Below are 18,204 nucleotides of genomic sequence, written 5' to 3'. Positions count from 1 at the left end.
CTGAACAATTGGAACTGGTTTGAATCATCTCACTGTTGAAGGGAGCCACGGAGGATCTTTTTTCTTAACTCAATATTGGTGCCAGTACCAGCCCTGGGGATCTTGAACCACAGTACAGTGTCCATCTAGCAAGCAATTTTATTTTGGTTTATTTTTCTAAAGATTGGTACAAGGCTAGAAAATGGCTTAATTAAAAGGAGTAGAAATCTTTGAGTAGAGAAATCAACTAAATTCAACCACTAACTCTACCCATCACTGGACAAACAGTTCAATTTTCCTGGATCAGCTCTAAAGATGACATGAACCTCTCAAAAACAATCACTTCCATCTGTACCTCAGCACTACCTCATCACCTAGGCTAATAGTGTTAACAATCTTAATAGTATCCTTGCTTCAAATCTTTCCTCCTCCAATACATCCCTTATAGAGCTGCCAAAGTGGTACTCATGAATCACAAGTGTGGGCTATGTCAGTCCCTACTGCTCTTTCAAACTTTCATCTTGACTCCAAATCCCCAGTTCTTCCCATTGTATCAAGGTCTTCCCAGGATAAAATGCAAAATGCTCAAATTAGCATTGGAAACCCTTCACAATATGGCTCTAACCTCCCTTTCTGACCTTATTATCATACTTTATACTACTCTATATACTCTAAGTAGTTTAGTTGTTTTTCCCTGCACATAAGCTTCTCCATCCCTAGAAGACAATTCTTGCTCACTCTGACTCTTAGAAACTCTAGTTTCTTTAGAAGTTCAGCTCAAATAACTTTCCACTCCTTTTATTTTGTATGTTTTTCTATATATCTCATGTTAACTTATATGTGTACTTGTCTTTCCTAGGAGAATATAAGCTTGTTATGGACATGTTCAAGTTCCATTTTTGTCTCCATTCCCAGAACTCCTAGAATGTTTTTTCTCCTAAAAGAATGCAAACTCCTTGTGGACAGCTACAATTTCCATGTTTGGTTACATACCCAAAACACAAGCTCCTTCTGGGCAGGCACAATTTCCATTTTGTCTCTGTATCCAGAGACCTTGGAATACTGCAGGACACATGGCAAGCATGTAAAAAATGCTTGCTGAATAAGTGAATGAATGAAGAAATCACAGGTCCTTTGAGGACAAGAACAGTTTTACTTCTGCCTTTATATTCAGGTTTTTGGGGACAGGGACATTCACAGAGTAGGTGTTTAATAAATAGTCCATAAATTGGACTATTGAGTAATGAGCATGGATCACCCTGAAAATCTAAAGCTAATGAAAACTTAAAGTTGAATAATTCAAGATGCAGTTTCAGAGAACCTCAATCACTTTTCCAGTTTTCTGTGCCCAGACATAAAGATCTTGGAAGGAGTTTGATACCAAAGTACATTAGTTCCAAAGCAAAGAATCTGCAATAAGGAGGGAGTCCATCCTGTCTCTATTCAATTGAATCCCTGATGTTCAGTGACAGTGGAGAGAAGGTCAAGAAATGGATGTAGAATTCCTGTTACTGACTGAATGGGGGCCCAAAAAGATAGTTTTCCCTTTTCCTTTCCTTCTTGCTTGGCAAAAAGACATACTTAAGCATCTACTGTCTGGACTAGAGCTATTTTACATTAATTTATGAAAGGGGCTTTGGGGCTAATCTCTTTAAAGGTTTCTGGAAAATGCTTTGGTTCAAACAGACACTTAGTGATTTTCTCAATTTATATTTGTGGGGGAAGTGTTGAATACTTCATTTTAAGGCTGGCTAACACAGGGCAGAAAGTGGTAACAGTCCAGTGATGCCTACAGGACTGTTCCCAGAAGTCAATGATCAAAAGCAAATTCTTCACTCAAGGGTTTTAACTTCCAAACTGGTATAAACTAAAAGACAAAAACAAGAATCTAAGGGGACTTCAGTGCAATCATGAATACCACCCCTAACTAATCACCTCTCCCTAGACTTCCACAAAGACTACCTAGTAGGAAGAATAGGGAAGAGGCTTAACAACTTAGGTTTTCCTCTTGGGGTATGAAGGGGGACCAGGTACAATCAAGCCTAGGGGGAGACTTAGTTATCACTCCTGGCTAGTGGAAAAGGATGGAAATCATTGAACCAAAACAAATGAATCCCATTCCTATGTCAAAGAGGAGGTCTGGGCAAATACTTAGGGAAAACAAAAACGTTTGGTTATGTGGTTTTATAGCTACTGTTGAAATGTGAAATGGAGATCTTGGGGGATATCAAAGCAAATGAAATTTGGAAACTTCCAGTCCTGAGAGTCTGTGATTCTATTCCAAAATAATTGGAGCAGATTTTCGGGCAGGGGCCAAAAGGAAGGGGAAATGGGCACTAACATCTTAGGGGCAAAAATGGACACTGCAACCCCATCAACCCTCTCCTCCCTTGTCCCTACCCACCCCCACCCCCCAACTACAATTCTGGGGTCTCTGAGCCAGGGACTGCATTGACAACTCCAGAATGCACCAAAACTAAGTTGCAGAGCTCAGTGAGAATTCCATGAAGTGCAACATTGCCCCCTAGTGACACATGGAGCTAGAGGCTCTTATTTTTCTTTTTTAACTGCATTTGTGGGGGCAAAGAGAAAAATCAATGTGAATTTTTCCGATGACTAATATATTGAGTTCTCCAAGTCGGAGAAGACTTACCAGAGACTAATCTAAAAACATCAGTCATCTTTTTAATTTACTTGTACCAAGTCATCTTTCAAAACAAGAGGCATGAAGCTGGAAAAGCAATAGAAAGCATGACTTTGGAAGCCATTTCTTAAAGGCTGTTCAAGCCTGGAGGGCTGCTAACCATCCCAGGACACTTAATAGGGACTAAATGGGACACTTAATAGGGCTAGCAGTCACAGGGTGATAGGTTCCAGGGCTGATTTATTTACAGGACAAGGACCAAATTTGGCTTCTTTGAAAAGGATGCTGAAAGAACTGCAAAACCAAAAAGCTATCCATGTCTTAGGCAATCATTGAATCTGGAGACACACAGGGAGCTCCCCTGCCAACTTTAAGAACACTAGTTCTGGGGTCAAAGGAATTGGATTCAAATCCTGCCTTATGAGCAGGTCCACCTCACCCCTCCAAGTCTCAGTTTCCTCAGTAAAAATGAACTAACCTCTGAGTTGAACCAGCTCAAAACCTCTGAATGTTCTAAACATAGGAAAGAACAATATGGTAAAATAGATAAGAGTGCTAGATTTGGGAGCCAGGGAAGAGTTGGTGTTCAAATCCCACCTGATACTAGTAATATGGCCATGGGCAAGTCATAATATCCCTGAGTCATCCAGAAAATGAGGAAGTTGGCAGTAATGGTCTCTCCAGTTCCTTCCAGCTCTAGTTCTGTGAGTCAAAGACCTTCATCCATGGTTTTGTTTGAGTGAAGCAGAATCCTAAGTAAAGTACACTCTATCAAGCAAAAGTCACACATCTCTTTAGTTTGTGGACAAGAGTAGGAAGGAGACAAAGTCTCATTTCCTGTCTCAAAAGCTGCGAATCATATCTTTAAGGGTTCACACTAGGCAATAAGCTCTGAGCATAGCTATGAAATCTCCACAATCATACAATATTGACTTATGCACTATATCAATTTAAAGTTCAGATACCAATCTTTAATAAGACACCAAAATTAAACTGTGGCCACAAGCACCTATAAAGATAAGGCATATTAGCACTTCATATTCTAAATTTCATACAACCAGGGCAAAGCTGCCATACCACTGACACCTTCCCAGTTTAGCTCAGATGCCAATCCTAAGAGTTAATTAAAAAAATAAATTAAATAAAACATTAAATGCCAATTAAATAGTATAGTATATACATATAGTATAGCATAATTTCTCTCACTGGATTTTACTTTTTACTGTAACAGCTTCTTATCCAAATATCCTTGGCAACAATGTTATTGACTCCTTAAGCTAGCCCCAGACTGCTATGAAAGATCCCTACCCCTACGCCTACCACCATAATCCCCTTTGTAATTCCTATTTCAGTATCTCTCAGTTTCTTCAATATCCTGCAGGGGAAAAAAATAAAGCTTATAATATGAGTGTTTGGAAGATGGAAGTAGAGAAGGGATACTCTAGCATAGCCTCCATCTATCATGTCAACTCTTGCCTAAAGGTGATGGGCTTTTTGTATTGGGACCACTGATGCGAGAGGATAAGGGAGGGGAGGAAGGCAGGGATGGGGCCCTGCTCCCATACCTTCTCATGATAGGGTCCTATGACAATCCAGCCACAGAAAGTGTATCCCAGGTAAATCATCCCAGCACAGGCACAGAAGCGAAGGACTTTGGGTAGTGAAGCTTGCATCGTCAAAATGAGCACCTAAAAAGTCCAGAAGTATCACTGAGTGGGGCTGAAGCTCCATTAACCAACCCAAACCCAGCCAAAGAGGGGTAGGATACTTACATTGTATGCCTGGAAATAACCCAAGTATCTGATGACTCCAACCCAAGCAAACAAAGTGGATGTTCCAAGCAAAATGCTGCAGAGATCATAATTTGTGAGATTCTAACACAGAGAGGAGAAAAACAAAACAGACATGACAACCAAATTCCCTCCTGCCACTTAACAGTATTTTATTTTTTCCAATGACATGTAAAGATAGTTTTTAACATTCAAAAACTTGGGTTTTTTTCTTGTTAAAATTTAATTTTTATTGATTTGATTTTTTGTTCTTTTTTCTCAATAGTATTTTATTTTTCCAACTAGATGTAAAGATGGTCTTTAATATTCACTTTTATTTTTTTCTTGTTAATGTTTACATTTTATTTTCTGGGTTTTTTTTTGGTTTGTTTTTAATTCTCAATAATATTTTATTTTTTCAATTACATGTAAGTTTAGTTTTCAACATTCACTTTGGTAGGATTTGGGGTTCCAATTTTTTTCCCTTCCTCTTTCATCTCCCCCAAAAATAGCAATTTAATATAGGTCATATACAACATCCATTTTTATAAGATTTTGAGTTCCATATTTTTTTTCCTCTCTCCTTTCTTGCTGTACACACACACAATCTAATCTAGTATGTGTGCATATATATATATATATATATATATACTCTGTGTATGTATACACACATACACATATACAAATGATCATTTTAAACATTTCCACACTAGTCATATTATGAAAGAAGAATCAGAACAAAAGGCAAAAGCTATGAAAAAGAAAAAAAGTGAATGTGGTATGCTCTGATCTACATTCAGACTCCATAGTTCTTTTTCTGTATGTGGATAGCATTTTCCATCATGGGTCTTTTGGAATTGTCTTGGATTGAATTGCTGAGAAGAGCTGAGAGGGCAACCAACTTTACTTTGTAGAACCTACAATTTTGAATTGGAAGGAGGTTCAGAGATCACTTTTTTCAACCTACTCCCTCACTAAATGCAGCTAGATTGTGAGTAGAGTACCAGACCTAAAGTCAGGGAGACTCATCATCCTGAGTTTAAATCACCTTAGAATACTTAATCAGTGGTCTGATCCTGGCAAGTCACTTAACCCTGTTTACCTCAGTTTCCTTGTCTGTACATTAAAGCAGAGAAATGGCTGGTATCTTTGCCAAGAAAACTCCAATTGGGGTCATGAAGAGTCAGACATGACTGAAGAGGAACAACTTTCTAAATGCATGGATGAAGAAACAGGCCCCCAAAGTAGAGCTAATAGGGCACAGAGCCAGGATTTGAATACAGGTCTTGACTCCAAATCTAAATTCAGTACTTTCTAAATTACAAAATGAAGTAGATTTACCAAGTAATTAAAAACAGACTTCTTCAAGGGTTTCAGAAATTACTTGCTTCCCTCCAGGCACTGCTGTGATTACGTACAATAAAAAAAGCTCAGTTCTTTAGATTTGGTTTTGTTCTTTAAGTAGTTGTTCCTCACCCCCTAAAATGTTTAAAGAAAATTGCTTGCTTTACTTTTAAGTGATATATCTCAGAGACATTTATGTCAATCTTAGGCCCTTTATTACAAGGGTTTTTGTTTTGTTTTGTTTTGACAACATATTGCAGCCCTAACAGACACAAACAAACACTTATCAAGCATCATTTATGTGCCAGGCAGAGCAATCAGACAACAATGCAACTCCAGTCCCTGCTCTCAAGGAGTTTCCATTCCATTAGAAGAAAAAACATATGCAAAATATACATAGTAAATATGGTGATTTTGGGGGGGCAGAAAGGAGGAAGAAAAAGATGGTGGCACTAGCCCCTTAGAGAAATGAGGAGAAGCTTCTTAAAGGAAGTGGCAGAGATGGAAAGGGATGATGATTTAAGTCTTTTAAGGCAGGATTTCTTTATTGGAGACCAATTTTCTCCTGATAAATTTTTACTTAACCCCAGGTCTATAGGTATATAAAATAGGTATACAAATCAAATATTTACTGATAATAAATCACATAATTTTAGCATTTATTAAAGACAAAAGCAAATTTGCATGCTAATGAGTTGAAGGTGCTAGTTTATTTTTATATAAAGAATTAATTTTTTTTTCTTTTTCTTTTTTTTGCTGAGGCAATTAGGGTTAAGTAACTTGCCCATGATCACACAGCCAAGAAGTGTTGAGTGTCTGCAGTCACATTTGAACTCAGGTCCTCCTGACTTCAGGGCTGGTGCTCTATCCACTGCACTACCTAGCTGCCCCAAGAATTAATCCTTGAAGAAATATCTGATATCTTTTACTGTTGCTAAATTTTTTGCACCCCCTACATTCAGTTATGTAATCCCATATAGAGTCACAACCCATAGCTGAAGAAGCTTTATTTTAAGAGAGGTGGGCACTGGACTATGGAGGAATGTAAATGCTAAAGAGAAATGACTGTATTTGATTATAGAGACAAGAGGAAGCATCTAGAGCTTCGTGGGTGGTATACTCAGACTATAATCAAACTTTTTCTTTAAAAATATCATTTTGTGCCTAAATAATTATTGATTAGAGAAATGCAAATTAAGACAACTCTGAGGTACCACTTCATACCTCTTAGATTGGCTAAGATGACAGAAAAGATAAAGATAAAAGGAAAAGGATGTGGGAAAACTGGGATACTAATACATTATTGGTGGAGTTATAAAATGATTCAATTATTCTGAAGAATAATTTGGAACTATGTCAAAAAGGGCTATAAATAAATCTTTGCATGCCCTTTGGTCCAGAAGTACTGCTACTGGATCTGTATCCCAAAGAAATCATAGAAGAGAAAAAAGGACAAACATATGTAAAAATGCTTGTAGCAGCTCTTTTTATGGTGGCAAAGAAGTAGAAGATGATTGGATACCCATCATTTGGGTAATAGTTAAATAAGTTATGGTGTATGAAAGTAATGGAATATTATTGTTTTACAAAAAAAAATGAACAGGCTGGTTTAAGAAAGACTTATATGAACTTATGCTGAGTGAAGTAAGAAAAGTATATGAAACAATTCTGATAGGCTTAGCTCTTCTTGCAATGCAGTGATCAAAGACAATTCCAATAGACTTGGGATGGAAAATGCCATCCACATCCAGAGAGAGAACCATCAAGACTGAATGTGTATTGAAACATACCATTTTCAGCTTTCTTTTTTGTTTTCTTTCTTTTTGATTTCCCTTTTGTTCTGATTTTTCTTTAACGACATGACTGATATAGAAATATTTAAAAGGATTTGCACACATATAACCTATATCAGATTGCTTGCTGTCTTGGGGAGGTAAGGGGAATATTTTGTAATACAAAATCTTACAAAAATGAATGTTGAAAACTTCCTTTTAATTGTATAATTATGTATGAATATATTGGACTTAATATATATTTTTGCCATGTTTAACATATATTGGATTACTTGCTATGTAGGTGAAGGGGTGGGGAGAAGGGGTAGAAAATGGAACACAGAATGTTGCAAGGGTTAATGTTGAAAAAATTATCAATGAATACCTTTTGAAAATTAAAAAGCTTTAATAAAAAAAGAAAATTATTTTTACATGTAATTCACTGGCTTTAGTTTTAGTCCAAACACAAGTTAAATGCAAAGGATCCTGGAAATAGACTCAAAGGCAAGTAATCCATGTCTATCAGTAGAATAAGTTTTCTTAACAGAAAAGTTCCCACTAGGCAGCTAAGAAACCTTATTTACAAATACTCAAGCCTTGTGGGCACCCAGTAAATGTCTGCCAAGAAGAACAATAAGGCTGAGAAAAAGGGATTTACCGAGAGAGATTACATTGGCTAATAGAACTATAAACACAAACCCTCAGTGATGAATTTTCTATTTGTCCACTTGCCACACTGATCCTACGACTATTCTTCTGGTGGTCACAAGGACTATATCTGTATAATCCATGAGAGAAATCGAGTACTCCCAAGACCCCCTTATGAACTCAGGATTTTTAACTTCTAACATATAAATCTTTACTCCCAATAAGCTTTGAGTTTTGTAGGATAGAAGTTTTGTCGGATTCTTTAGCAATATGTAATTCCTGCTCAAATAATATAGTATTGTAAAGCACAGTGCCTAGATTGTAGTAGGTGCATAATAATTTCTTCCTTCCCTCCTTTTTCCTCCTCTCCTTCCTTCCCCCTTACTCTCCCTTTTTCTCCTTTCTTCTCTCCTTCCTTCCCTTCTCCTTTTTTCTCCTTCCCTCATTCCCCTTTTCCTTCTTTCCCTTCCCTTTTCCCTCATTTCCTTCTTCCTTTCCTTCTTTCTCTTTTACTTCCCCCTTTTCCCTCCTTTCCTCCTTTCTTCCCTCTCTTTTCTTTCCTTCTCCCTCATTCTCTTCTTCCCTTATCCCTTACTTTCTCCTTTCTTCTTTCCTCCTCATTCTCTCCTTTCTTCACTTTTCTCCTTTCCTCTTCCCTCCCTTTCCTTTTGATTCACTTCCTCCTGCCTTCCCTTCTTTCTTCTTCCCTCTTTCCCTTTTTCCTTCCTTCTCTTTTCCTTCATTCTTTCTCCTTCCTTTTCTTCTTATCTCCAGACAAGCTGGAATGACTCTATGAGGTTAAATGAGGTTAAATGGATTCAATGTGCCCGAGCCAAGAACTCAGAACTCCCATTGCCATAAGATGCAATAGAGAAATACCCTAGAATTCCCTCAACAGACTTCACAAGACCTACAAGGGGGCTGGATTTGGAAGCAAAGAACCTGGATCTGACTCTGAGCTCTATTTCTTATTCCTTGTGTAATCCTGAGTACATAATTTCATTTCTCTGACCTTGTCCCCTCACTTACAAAAAATGGATGTTGGACAAGATGGTTTCTGAGTTCCCTCCCAGCCCTAAATGAAGGGAGGCAATACAACATGGCAGCAAAAATGTGGATTTGGAAACCAAGGGATCTCTGTCACCTGTACAACTTTGAATCCTGCCTTAACATCTACAGGTCTCAGTTTCTCCATATACAAACAAGGAAGCTGGCTAAATGACCTCCAAAACACCATCTAGTTCTGTATCTGCAATCCTATGAATTGATGTGCCATCACAAACTACATGAATCTTTGGTTATATAAACTTTGCAACAGAGAACAAAGATTTTAAGGTTAGCTTCTCCCCAATAAAGCAGATAGATCTTTGAAGAGTCACTCTTGCTGGGGGGAAAAATAGACAGCCTTTTCACCGAAAAGCATTTTTCCCACTTCAAGTCTACTCAGCAGATGCTGCCAAGTACTCAGTGTAATCAGGAGAATATTATTTTCCACAGTGTGTCGGCCACTTTATTCTACCTTTCTTAAGAAACCGGAGCCCAGAAGTGATTCATTTGTATGTATGTGAAGGCAGACTAAATAAAAGAAAGTATTCCAGACAAAGCTACAAAGGAGTATCCGTTTTCAAGATAAAAGTTTGTCTGGAATAATAGCTTCAGGCTAGCTCAGAATTCATATATCCTTACCTTTGCTTTGATTTCCATTTTTAATATTGATCCAATGATGGTCATTAGGTCACTGATGATCACAAGAATGTACCATCCGTTGATAAACTCCCAGCGGTCAGCATCACTCACACGTCTTTTATATTTCTCCAGGAAGAACCTTATAAATCTCTGAGGCAAATATTGTTAAAGTGTTTCTTACAATCCTGCCATCTAGGAAGTAGGAGAGAAACTCTGAATGGTGTTCTAACCCAGATGTTACCATCGGTATCACAACACTCCCAAGGGAGACCAAATGAGATTAAAATGTAATTGAGAAATATTTAACAAAATAAATATGAATGCCATGGGACATGGATAGTATTAATATATGGTTTTCTAAATTTTTATGTATGATTTAATGACCCCCATTTCTTGTTGAGTTGGATACCACTTCTCTGGCTTGGAAAAGCATCTGCCACCAAATTTCCCAACTAGAGTGCAAGTACGTTGAGAGCAGGAATTATCTTCACTGAATGTCAATCCCCTGCAGAACCTAACTTTGTCCTAAGCATGACTGATTTCAACCAGTTACTGAATTAAATCAAATTTGAATGTCAAATTGATGACTCTAGTTAATAGATCAACTGTAACAGAAGAAATGCATCATGCTCTGATTAAAAAGATGCTGGTTTTAGATAAAAGAACTGGATTTCAATCTTATCACTGCCGTTTGTGAGTGACATGTCTCTTAATAACCATGCTGGATTTCCTCACATGTAGAATGAAGGGGTTGGATTATATGATTAAAGAATCATTGAACTTGGCTGGGGAAAGGACCTCAACAGCAATTTAGTACAACTTCATCACACAGATGATGATGCTAATGAGCTGCCCAAAGTCACTTAGGTAGTAAGCAGTGAAGATGAGTTTTTAACTCACTTCCTCTGACTCCAAAGTTATTACTCTTTCCCTTTTAAGATTCCTTCCCATTCTAAACCTTATTATAGAGGGAGAACATAATATAGTACAATATAGAGAGAGGTGCTGGAGAGAGTAGAAAAGGAGCAACTATCTAGAAAAGTAGCTCTTCAGATTTGGGACAAAGGAAAGAAGAAACATCTTTTCTGTGGCCTTTTCCCATGAGTTTATTAATTTGGTAAAGGAGCACCAATTATCTGAAAGAGCCTCACTCTTCAAAAATCTTTAGTTACTTCCTACACCCCAGGCTAATTAAATAGTCTGGTGGGGAGGCAATCACTCTCCTCCAGGGATTTAATCCATTGGAGGGACTTCTGAAATAGAAGGATGACACAGCATCAATATTCTGTCCTTTGAGAACACCAAAGGGAGGGAGGTGAGAATCAAAATGCACATACTTACTTTTTGCAATCGGAGGGCCAGCACGATGGATCTGGTGCACAAAATAAGTGAAGAAAAGCAACCCAAAATAACAAACACATCGAACATCAGGATGTATTGGGTATTTTTCTGACCTGGAAAAAGCAAAAACCCAAAATGTCACCTCTAGGCATATTTTACTGAATATTGATTCTCAATATGCCTGCTGTTCTCTGACGAGTTAGTGTGAGACTCTAAAAGTTCTTTGGGATGAAGCTGATAAATTGTTATAGCATTTACAATTTGGTTCTATCCAATAAAAGGCAGGAGGTCACCTGAGGTAACGGTTAAAAGCCCACAAGTGGAGTCAGATGACTGGTCTCTTGAAACATACTGGCTGTGTGATTTTGGGCAAGTTCTTAACCTCCCTCAGTGCCCCCAAGTGAGTCTTCTAGAGAAAGTCAATCATAGATGCAGGCTAAGAAGAGCATATCATATTATATTATATCTACCTCGACATATTCACTCAGTAACCTACAAGTTAATGAAAACATTTCCCCAACTAAGCAGTTCTGCATCTTATTTAAACTCCACTAGAATCTCCTTTTAACTACTTAACAATAAAGTCAAAATTCAATATATGAGGGTCCATCTTGGATGTCACTCAAGGGAAATTTAATTAATGAAATTCTCATAATTCTCATAAGGTACAGGCACAGGGCCATAACACATAATAATGTTTTGGATTTAGCAGATGCTTAATTAATGTGAGTTTTTTTTAATTGAAGCAAGTGACAGGATCAGAGTATTTGAGGTTACTGTCTCACTTAAGAGTATCTCAATTGTGACTGGAAGCTTTTTCCCCCATCCAATCACTTATATTTATCAGTATACTATAACTATTCCTAGGGATCCATTAAGTAAAAAAAAAAAAAAATTAAATTTGGCTTTTTAATTTTTTTCTTCTCTCACGGTTTTTCCTTTTTGCTATTTTTCTCTCCCAACATAATTCACAAAGAAATAGGTATTTTCATAGTTAATATATATGTTAATATACATACCAGAAAAAAAACAATTTTTAAAAATTAAATTTAAAAATATATTTTGCCATCTAACTCTTCCTTGTTTCACATATTCCTACCAGGTGAGGAACTCCCAGTGTACAAATTCCTTTTCAGAATCAGATCAACAATTCAACCAGACTAACTTACTGAAGGAAGCACTCAGGAGTGAAACAGTCTTGGTCTCAAAGCCAAGAAGAGAGAGGAAGAATTTGACTCCAGGGTCCAAAATACAAATTCTGTCCCCCTGTGCCCTATAGCAGAATGCTTCTCTTTATAGTTGGAATTCATAAATTGAATTCTAGTGCTTTCCCTTTGCTTATTATTTCCCTTTTATCCTGTATGTAACTGTTGTTATTTGCATTTAGACAGTAATCTCAAGAGTAGGCATTTTTTTTTTTTTTTTTTTTGCATTTCTTTGAGTCTCCAATGGTTAGTACAATATCTGGCACATAATAGTTGCTTAAGAAATGCTTGCTGAAGGAACTAGAAATTGAGTTGATGCTAATCAATTGGGGAATGGCTGAATAAGTTATTGTATATTAACGTAATGAAATATTACTGTTCTATAAGAAATGAGCAAGCTGCCTTCAGAAAAACCTGGAAAGACTTACATGAACTTATGCTGAGTGAAGTGAGTACATAGCAATTGTACATAGCAATAACAAGATTATGTGATCATCAACTGTGATGGACTTAACTCTCCTCAGTAATGTAATAAAAGACTCATAGTGAAAAATGCCATCCATGTCCATAGAAGAACTATATAGAGTTTAATGCAAACCAAAGCACAGTATTTTTATCTTTTTGTTTTGTTGTTGTTTGCTTATTTTTTTCTCAAGGTATTTTGCCCCTCTTGATCTGATTTTTCTTGTATAACATGGAAATATGGTTTTTAAAATTGCACATATTTAACCCATATCAGATTGTTTGCTATCTTGGAGAAGGTGGAGGGATAGAGGGAGGTAAATTTGGAACACAAAAGTTTTACAAAAATGAATGCTAAAAACTAGAAAAATGATTGCTGACAAACTGAACTTGATTTTTTTTAATATTTGGAGACTATTGGTTTCTTTTAAAATTCTGTATATTTTCTTTTATGCATTTAAAAGAATCATTCTGAGAAGGGATCCATCGGTCTGGTGAAAGGCATCCATGATACAAAAAAGGATTAAGAAGTCCTGCTGTTGGATAACATTTAAGGTGCCATTTTGATCTGCCAAATCAAATGCTATTTTTCAGTCAAACAATAATCACAGCAGGATCTGGTATTTCTTTCTCAGACAACTGTGTATTCAAAAAGGTCAGCTGTGGTATACTACTTGTGAAAACCTGCCTGCTGCCTTCTAGCACCTTTATCAATGGAACCATCATATGTACATAGAGGATTCTCATAAGAATTTTATAGAATGAAAAGCAGACCCATGAGTCAATAGTTACTCTCAATCGCATTTTGTAGTTAACTATATATCTGAGTTTTCCTTCCAAGTCTTTGGTGTTAAGCAATGAATCAACAAATATAACAGTGTGTCACACACTGGGCATACAAATACAAGGAAAGAAATAATCCTTTCACTCAGGGAGTTTATGATCTCTTTTAGATGCCTTGTGAAGTGATACTTTTATACCTTTTTTTTCAGTCATGTCCTTTTCTTCTATAAGGATATCTAGGGCTGTGATTATAGAGTCCAAGGCTTCAGGGTCCACTGTGTTTAGTGTGCTGGGTTTTTTTTTTTAAGTGGAACAAAAACTTTTGTCATTCTTGTCCACCATCTCTTATTTTTCCAGCTTTATGTTAAAATGCTCCCATGATGACTTTGCATTGGGGGTCTCAGCAAGCATTCTTTAAAAAGTGATTTTTTTTCTTCTCTACAACTGAGCAGCACTGTGAAAAGACTGCTGATCTAGGAGTCAAGAATTCTCTCTCAGACTCATTTTCCTCATCTGCAAAATGGAAATAATGAAAGCATCTGCTTCACAGGATTATTCTGAGGATTAAATGAGATAACGCATAGGAAGTTACTCTAATCAATATTATGAAGCAATACAGAACATAATTTTGCATAATCTTTCTCTGTAAGATTTTTATGACTTGATTTGTATTCTAAATCACTTGTTATTACCTGCCACATCTCGCTGAGTAGAAAATCAGGGCTAAGAGAGTTTTAAGTTTCTGTTGTTTGCCCAGTTATAGCAACTGATTTATGATATTTAAATTCCTGTAAGGAATTGCAATGATCAGTATTGTGACCATTCTTCCATTTATTTCCAACTTTTTGACATTAAAAAAAAACATTGTTTAAATAGAACCGATTGGGGCAGCTAGATGGTACAGTGGATAGAGCATCAATCTTGGAGAGAGGAAGACCTGAGTTCAAATCTGATCTCAGATACTTAACAGCTCCTAACTGTGTGACCTTGAGCAAGTCACTTAACATCAACTGCCTGGCCAAATAAATAAATAATAAATGAATGAATAAATCGATAGATTAGGTTGCAATTGATCCAAAAAAATTTGCAATGACTATGCACAGTAAATAGACATTCATTAAACATCAACGAGCTATGTACCAGGAGTTGGTTTAATTCTTTGGACACAAAGACAAAAGATAGTGTCTACTCTCAAGAAGTTTCTAGCCCAGTGGAGATAATAACATACATCTTATACAAACACGATGTAGGAAGGATAACTAGGGATAATCAACAGGAGGAAGGCATTTGAAGTAAGAAGGATCGGGAAAGGCTGCTTGTAGAAGTTGGAATTCGAAAGTACAAGGGAAAGATGAAAAGGAGAGAATTCCATACATGGAAATGGGAGGTGAAATGTCCTCCACAAAGAACATCAGAATAAGAGGAGGTAAAGTGTAAGAAGGAAGACTGAAAAGTTAGGAAGGGGCAGGTGCTGAAGGGCTTTGAAAGTCAAACCGAGGATTTTCTATTTGAAGCTGGAGATGATAGGGAGCCACTGGAGTTTATTATAAGGAAGTGACATAGCTAGATCCATTCTCTGGGAAGAGTATTTTAACAGATGGACCAAAGTGAGATGAGATTCAAGAGAAGGAAATCATCTAGAGGGAGTGTACCAGGGTGCTGCCATATCAGAATAGAAGTGGGAATACGTGTGTGATGTTACAAAGGTAAAATTGATAGGACTTGACAACAGATGGGATAGGAAGACTGAGAGAGAGGAATTGAAGATAATACTTAGGTTTCAATGCAGAGTGACTGACAAAATGACAAAATGACAGGGAAGTTAAGAAGATGGAAGTGTTTGGGGAAAAGATAATGAGTTCAGTTTTGGACCTATCGAGTTTAAAATATCTAGGGAGCTTCCAGTTCAAGATGTCCAATAGCTAGTTAAAGACTATGAGACTGGAGATCAGCAGTGAGGTTAGGGCTGGATAAGTAAATTTAAGAATCATCTACTGATGATATAAGAATTCATAGAAGCTGATGAGACCATCAATTGAAATAGTATAGAGGAAAAAGGGAAAGGGACAGAGGAATCAATGGGGTGGGGGCAAAGGGGGGAAGGTTTTCCTTAGCAATGTATGGGACCATTTTCATGTGAGAAAGATGAAGGAAGAAATTGTTGCAGAAAGCATTTGGGTAATATGAGATGAGGAAAAGGGGAGAAGATGCTCACTGTAAATGTTCTAAATTTTTTTCAGTGAAAAAGTTCAGGTAAAGTTCTAATTGGAGAAGGTTGGGAAAGGGAAAGCCATGAGAGATTTAAGAAGGGATGACAAGGGTTAGAAAAGCCAAGTAGTGAGTGGTATGCAGTCCCTAAGGAGGTTGCCTTGTAGCAGTGAAGGCTCAGTTGAGATTATGTAATATACATTTATAGCGGATCAAGTTAGCAGTTTTCATGATTTTCTCCAGTTTCTAGCAGTAACACTAGAGTGCAGTGGATAGTGGGAGTAACCCAAAATAAAGGCTTGGCAGAGCAAGATCATCAATAGGATCAATAGCAAAGGACCTGAGAAGGTGGAATTGAAGTGGTTCATCAAGGAGTCACAATTGGGGAGGGAATAGCATAACTACTGCAGAGATGATTGCCAAGGAAAGATCTGAGAGAGTCAAGGGATTAGAGGTCACAGGAAAGATAAAGAATGTGGTTGAAGTTGCAAGGCAAAGGAAGAGTTGGAACATCACCATATAATGATCAGACAGAGAAGTTTCAAAATTTACAAACATGAAAAATGGTGCATTTGTGAAAGATAGCAAGGTCTAGGGCTCCACCATTTCTGTGTGTAGCTGAGGTAGAGTGAAGGAGTAGGTGAGAGAAAATAAGTACAGGAAGTTGATGTATAGGGTATTTGACACAGACAACTGAATCGGGAATAACTCTGAAGTCAGTAATAAATAATTTTTTGTTCCTTAAAATACAAATTTTATGTCTTATATAATTTCACATGTGAGGAGAAAAGGAGTCAATCTGGAACTCAAAGTTTTAAAAACAAATGTAAAAAATTGTTTTATATATAACTGGGGAAAATGAAAAAATATGAATTTTAGTGTTCCTAATATTTTTAAGTGTTCACTCTGTCTTGTTTATTCCAAAAGTGTTAGCACAGCTTTAAGTTTTAATAGCTATTAAATAGCCTAAAGTTTTATTAGCGATCAATAGTTTTAAGATATTAAAGCTTGAAATAGGAATAAGACTTTTGGGACATCCCATCAAGTGTGAACTTCTTTTCTCATTCTTTATTCCTGAAATCATGCTTTCCATTGTTTTTCACCCTTCTTATCTACATTCACTCTTTCATTTAAGTTGCTGTGTCACAAAAATACTGATTTCATCTGAAAGATTCTGCCAAATTCACCATAAAATTTCTCTCCCTCTTCTTCATCTTTAACAGATGCTGGTGAATGAGTCACAACTATTTTCATGGTGGTCTTTTTGCAAATACCTATCACATGCAATATGAGATCACCAAAGCTCCCCTTAAATTATATTTCTTGTTATCTTTGTACAGAAGCAACTTTACCAACTTCCATATTTAATGCTCCAATGACTCCAATGACTTCTGTTTAATCTGCAAATTTCTTGTTTTCTGGTTTCATTTATAATGAGAATGATAAGATAAATGATATTTGTTTCTTCAAGTTGTAAGTTCACTAGTTGCTCTCCTTTAGAATACCAGTGGCATTTAGAAAGCCAAGTTAAAATTTATAGGTAATCTAAAAATTACATAAAACTTTATACCTTTGCCCCGTTTCCCACTGCTTCATCATTACTGAAGAAATAGAAGGGTACCAGATGGCACCAAGGGCCATCTTGCATTTATTTTTCTTTATTTCATTGGTTGCCATGGACAAAGAATTCATCTCCCAGAATCTACTAAACACAAGTCTCTCTATACTGCCTTACTCTTCAAAAACCAGACAACTCTGTTACACAACTGGTCTCAATACCTATTGAGTGTGGTTGAGAGCCTGCTTGAGCACAGGCCATTATACTGTCTTTGAGAACTCTGGTTTACCAGCACACCTCAAGGAAGCAATAGATTAGGATTTTGTGGATGTCAGGTCAGCCTATACAGGTGCAATCATGTATCCACTAATTGAATTTGATGTATTAAAATGGATAAAATACCTATGGGGCAAGAGGCATGGCATTCTTTCCATGATACCTTGCCTAATATACCTAACAATGAGATAAATAATATTTTCTGCATTTCCCAAAGTCTTTTCTATGATACAGAAACAGGGCTTGGTATAAGTGTCAGAGCCAACCTGACATAGGCATTTTAATTCAGGTGAAATCTAGATCAAATGAACATCAAGGGTTGATTTGAAAGGAAAAAGAAGTTATAGTCTGAGGTTTACTCAGGGAAGGAAAGGGGGCAGTTTTGCATGATCTGCCTTATTGATGAATGGATAAAGGGGGGAAGATGCTAGGGGCTGATTCTATATATATAGATAATTATAGTGAGGGCAGGTAGCACTTATGAAGAACAGATGGACCACCCACCTTATATATACTGAATCTCCTGACA

At 36.9% G+C, this 18,204-nt stretch overlaps 1 protein-coding gene across 1 annotated transcript in view; it reads right to left on the bottom strand.

The window, feature by feature from the left end:
• Positions 1 to 18,204, bottom strand: part of MCOLN2 (mucolipin 2) — a 76,091-nt gene that overhangs the window by 12,049 nt on the left and 45,838 nt on the right. The window contains exons 8-11 of the mRNA XM_012547603.3: positions 11,184 to 11,296; positions 9,843 to 9,992; positions 4,396 to 4,497; positions 4,189 to 4,311 (exon numbers count right to left, since the gene is read on the bottom strand). Of these exons, the coding sequence (XP_012403057.2) occupies positions 4,189 to 4,311; positions 4,396 to 4,497; positions 9,843 to 9,992; positions 11,184 to 11,296 (488 nt within the window). The remainder of the gene's footprint in view (positions 1 to 4,188; positions 4,312 to 4,395; positions 4,498 to 9,842; positions 9,993 to 11,183; positions 11,297 to 18,204) is intronic.

Source organism: Sarcophilus harrisii, chromosome 4, assembly GCF_902635505.1.
Source record: "Sarcophilus harrisii chromosome 4, mSarHar1.11, whole genome shotgun sequence".
Classification (NCBI taxonomy): Eukaryota; Metazoa; Chordata; class Mammalia; order Dasyuromorphia; family Dasyuridae; genus Sarcophilus; species Sarcophilus harrisii.
Note: the sequence above shows the minus strand (reverse complement) of the source record. Positions and strands in the feature narration are given on the sequence as shown.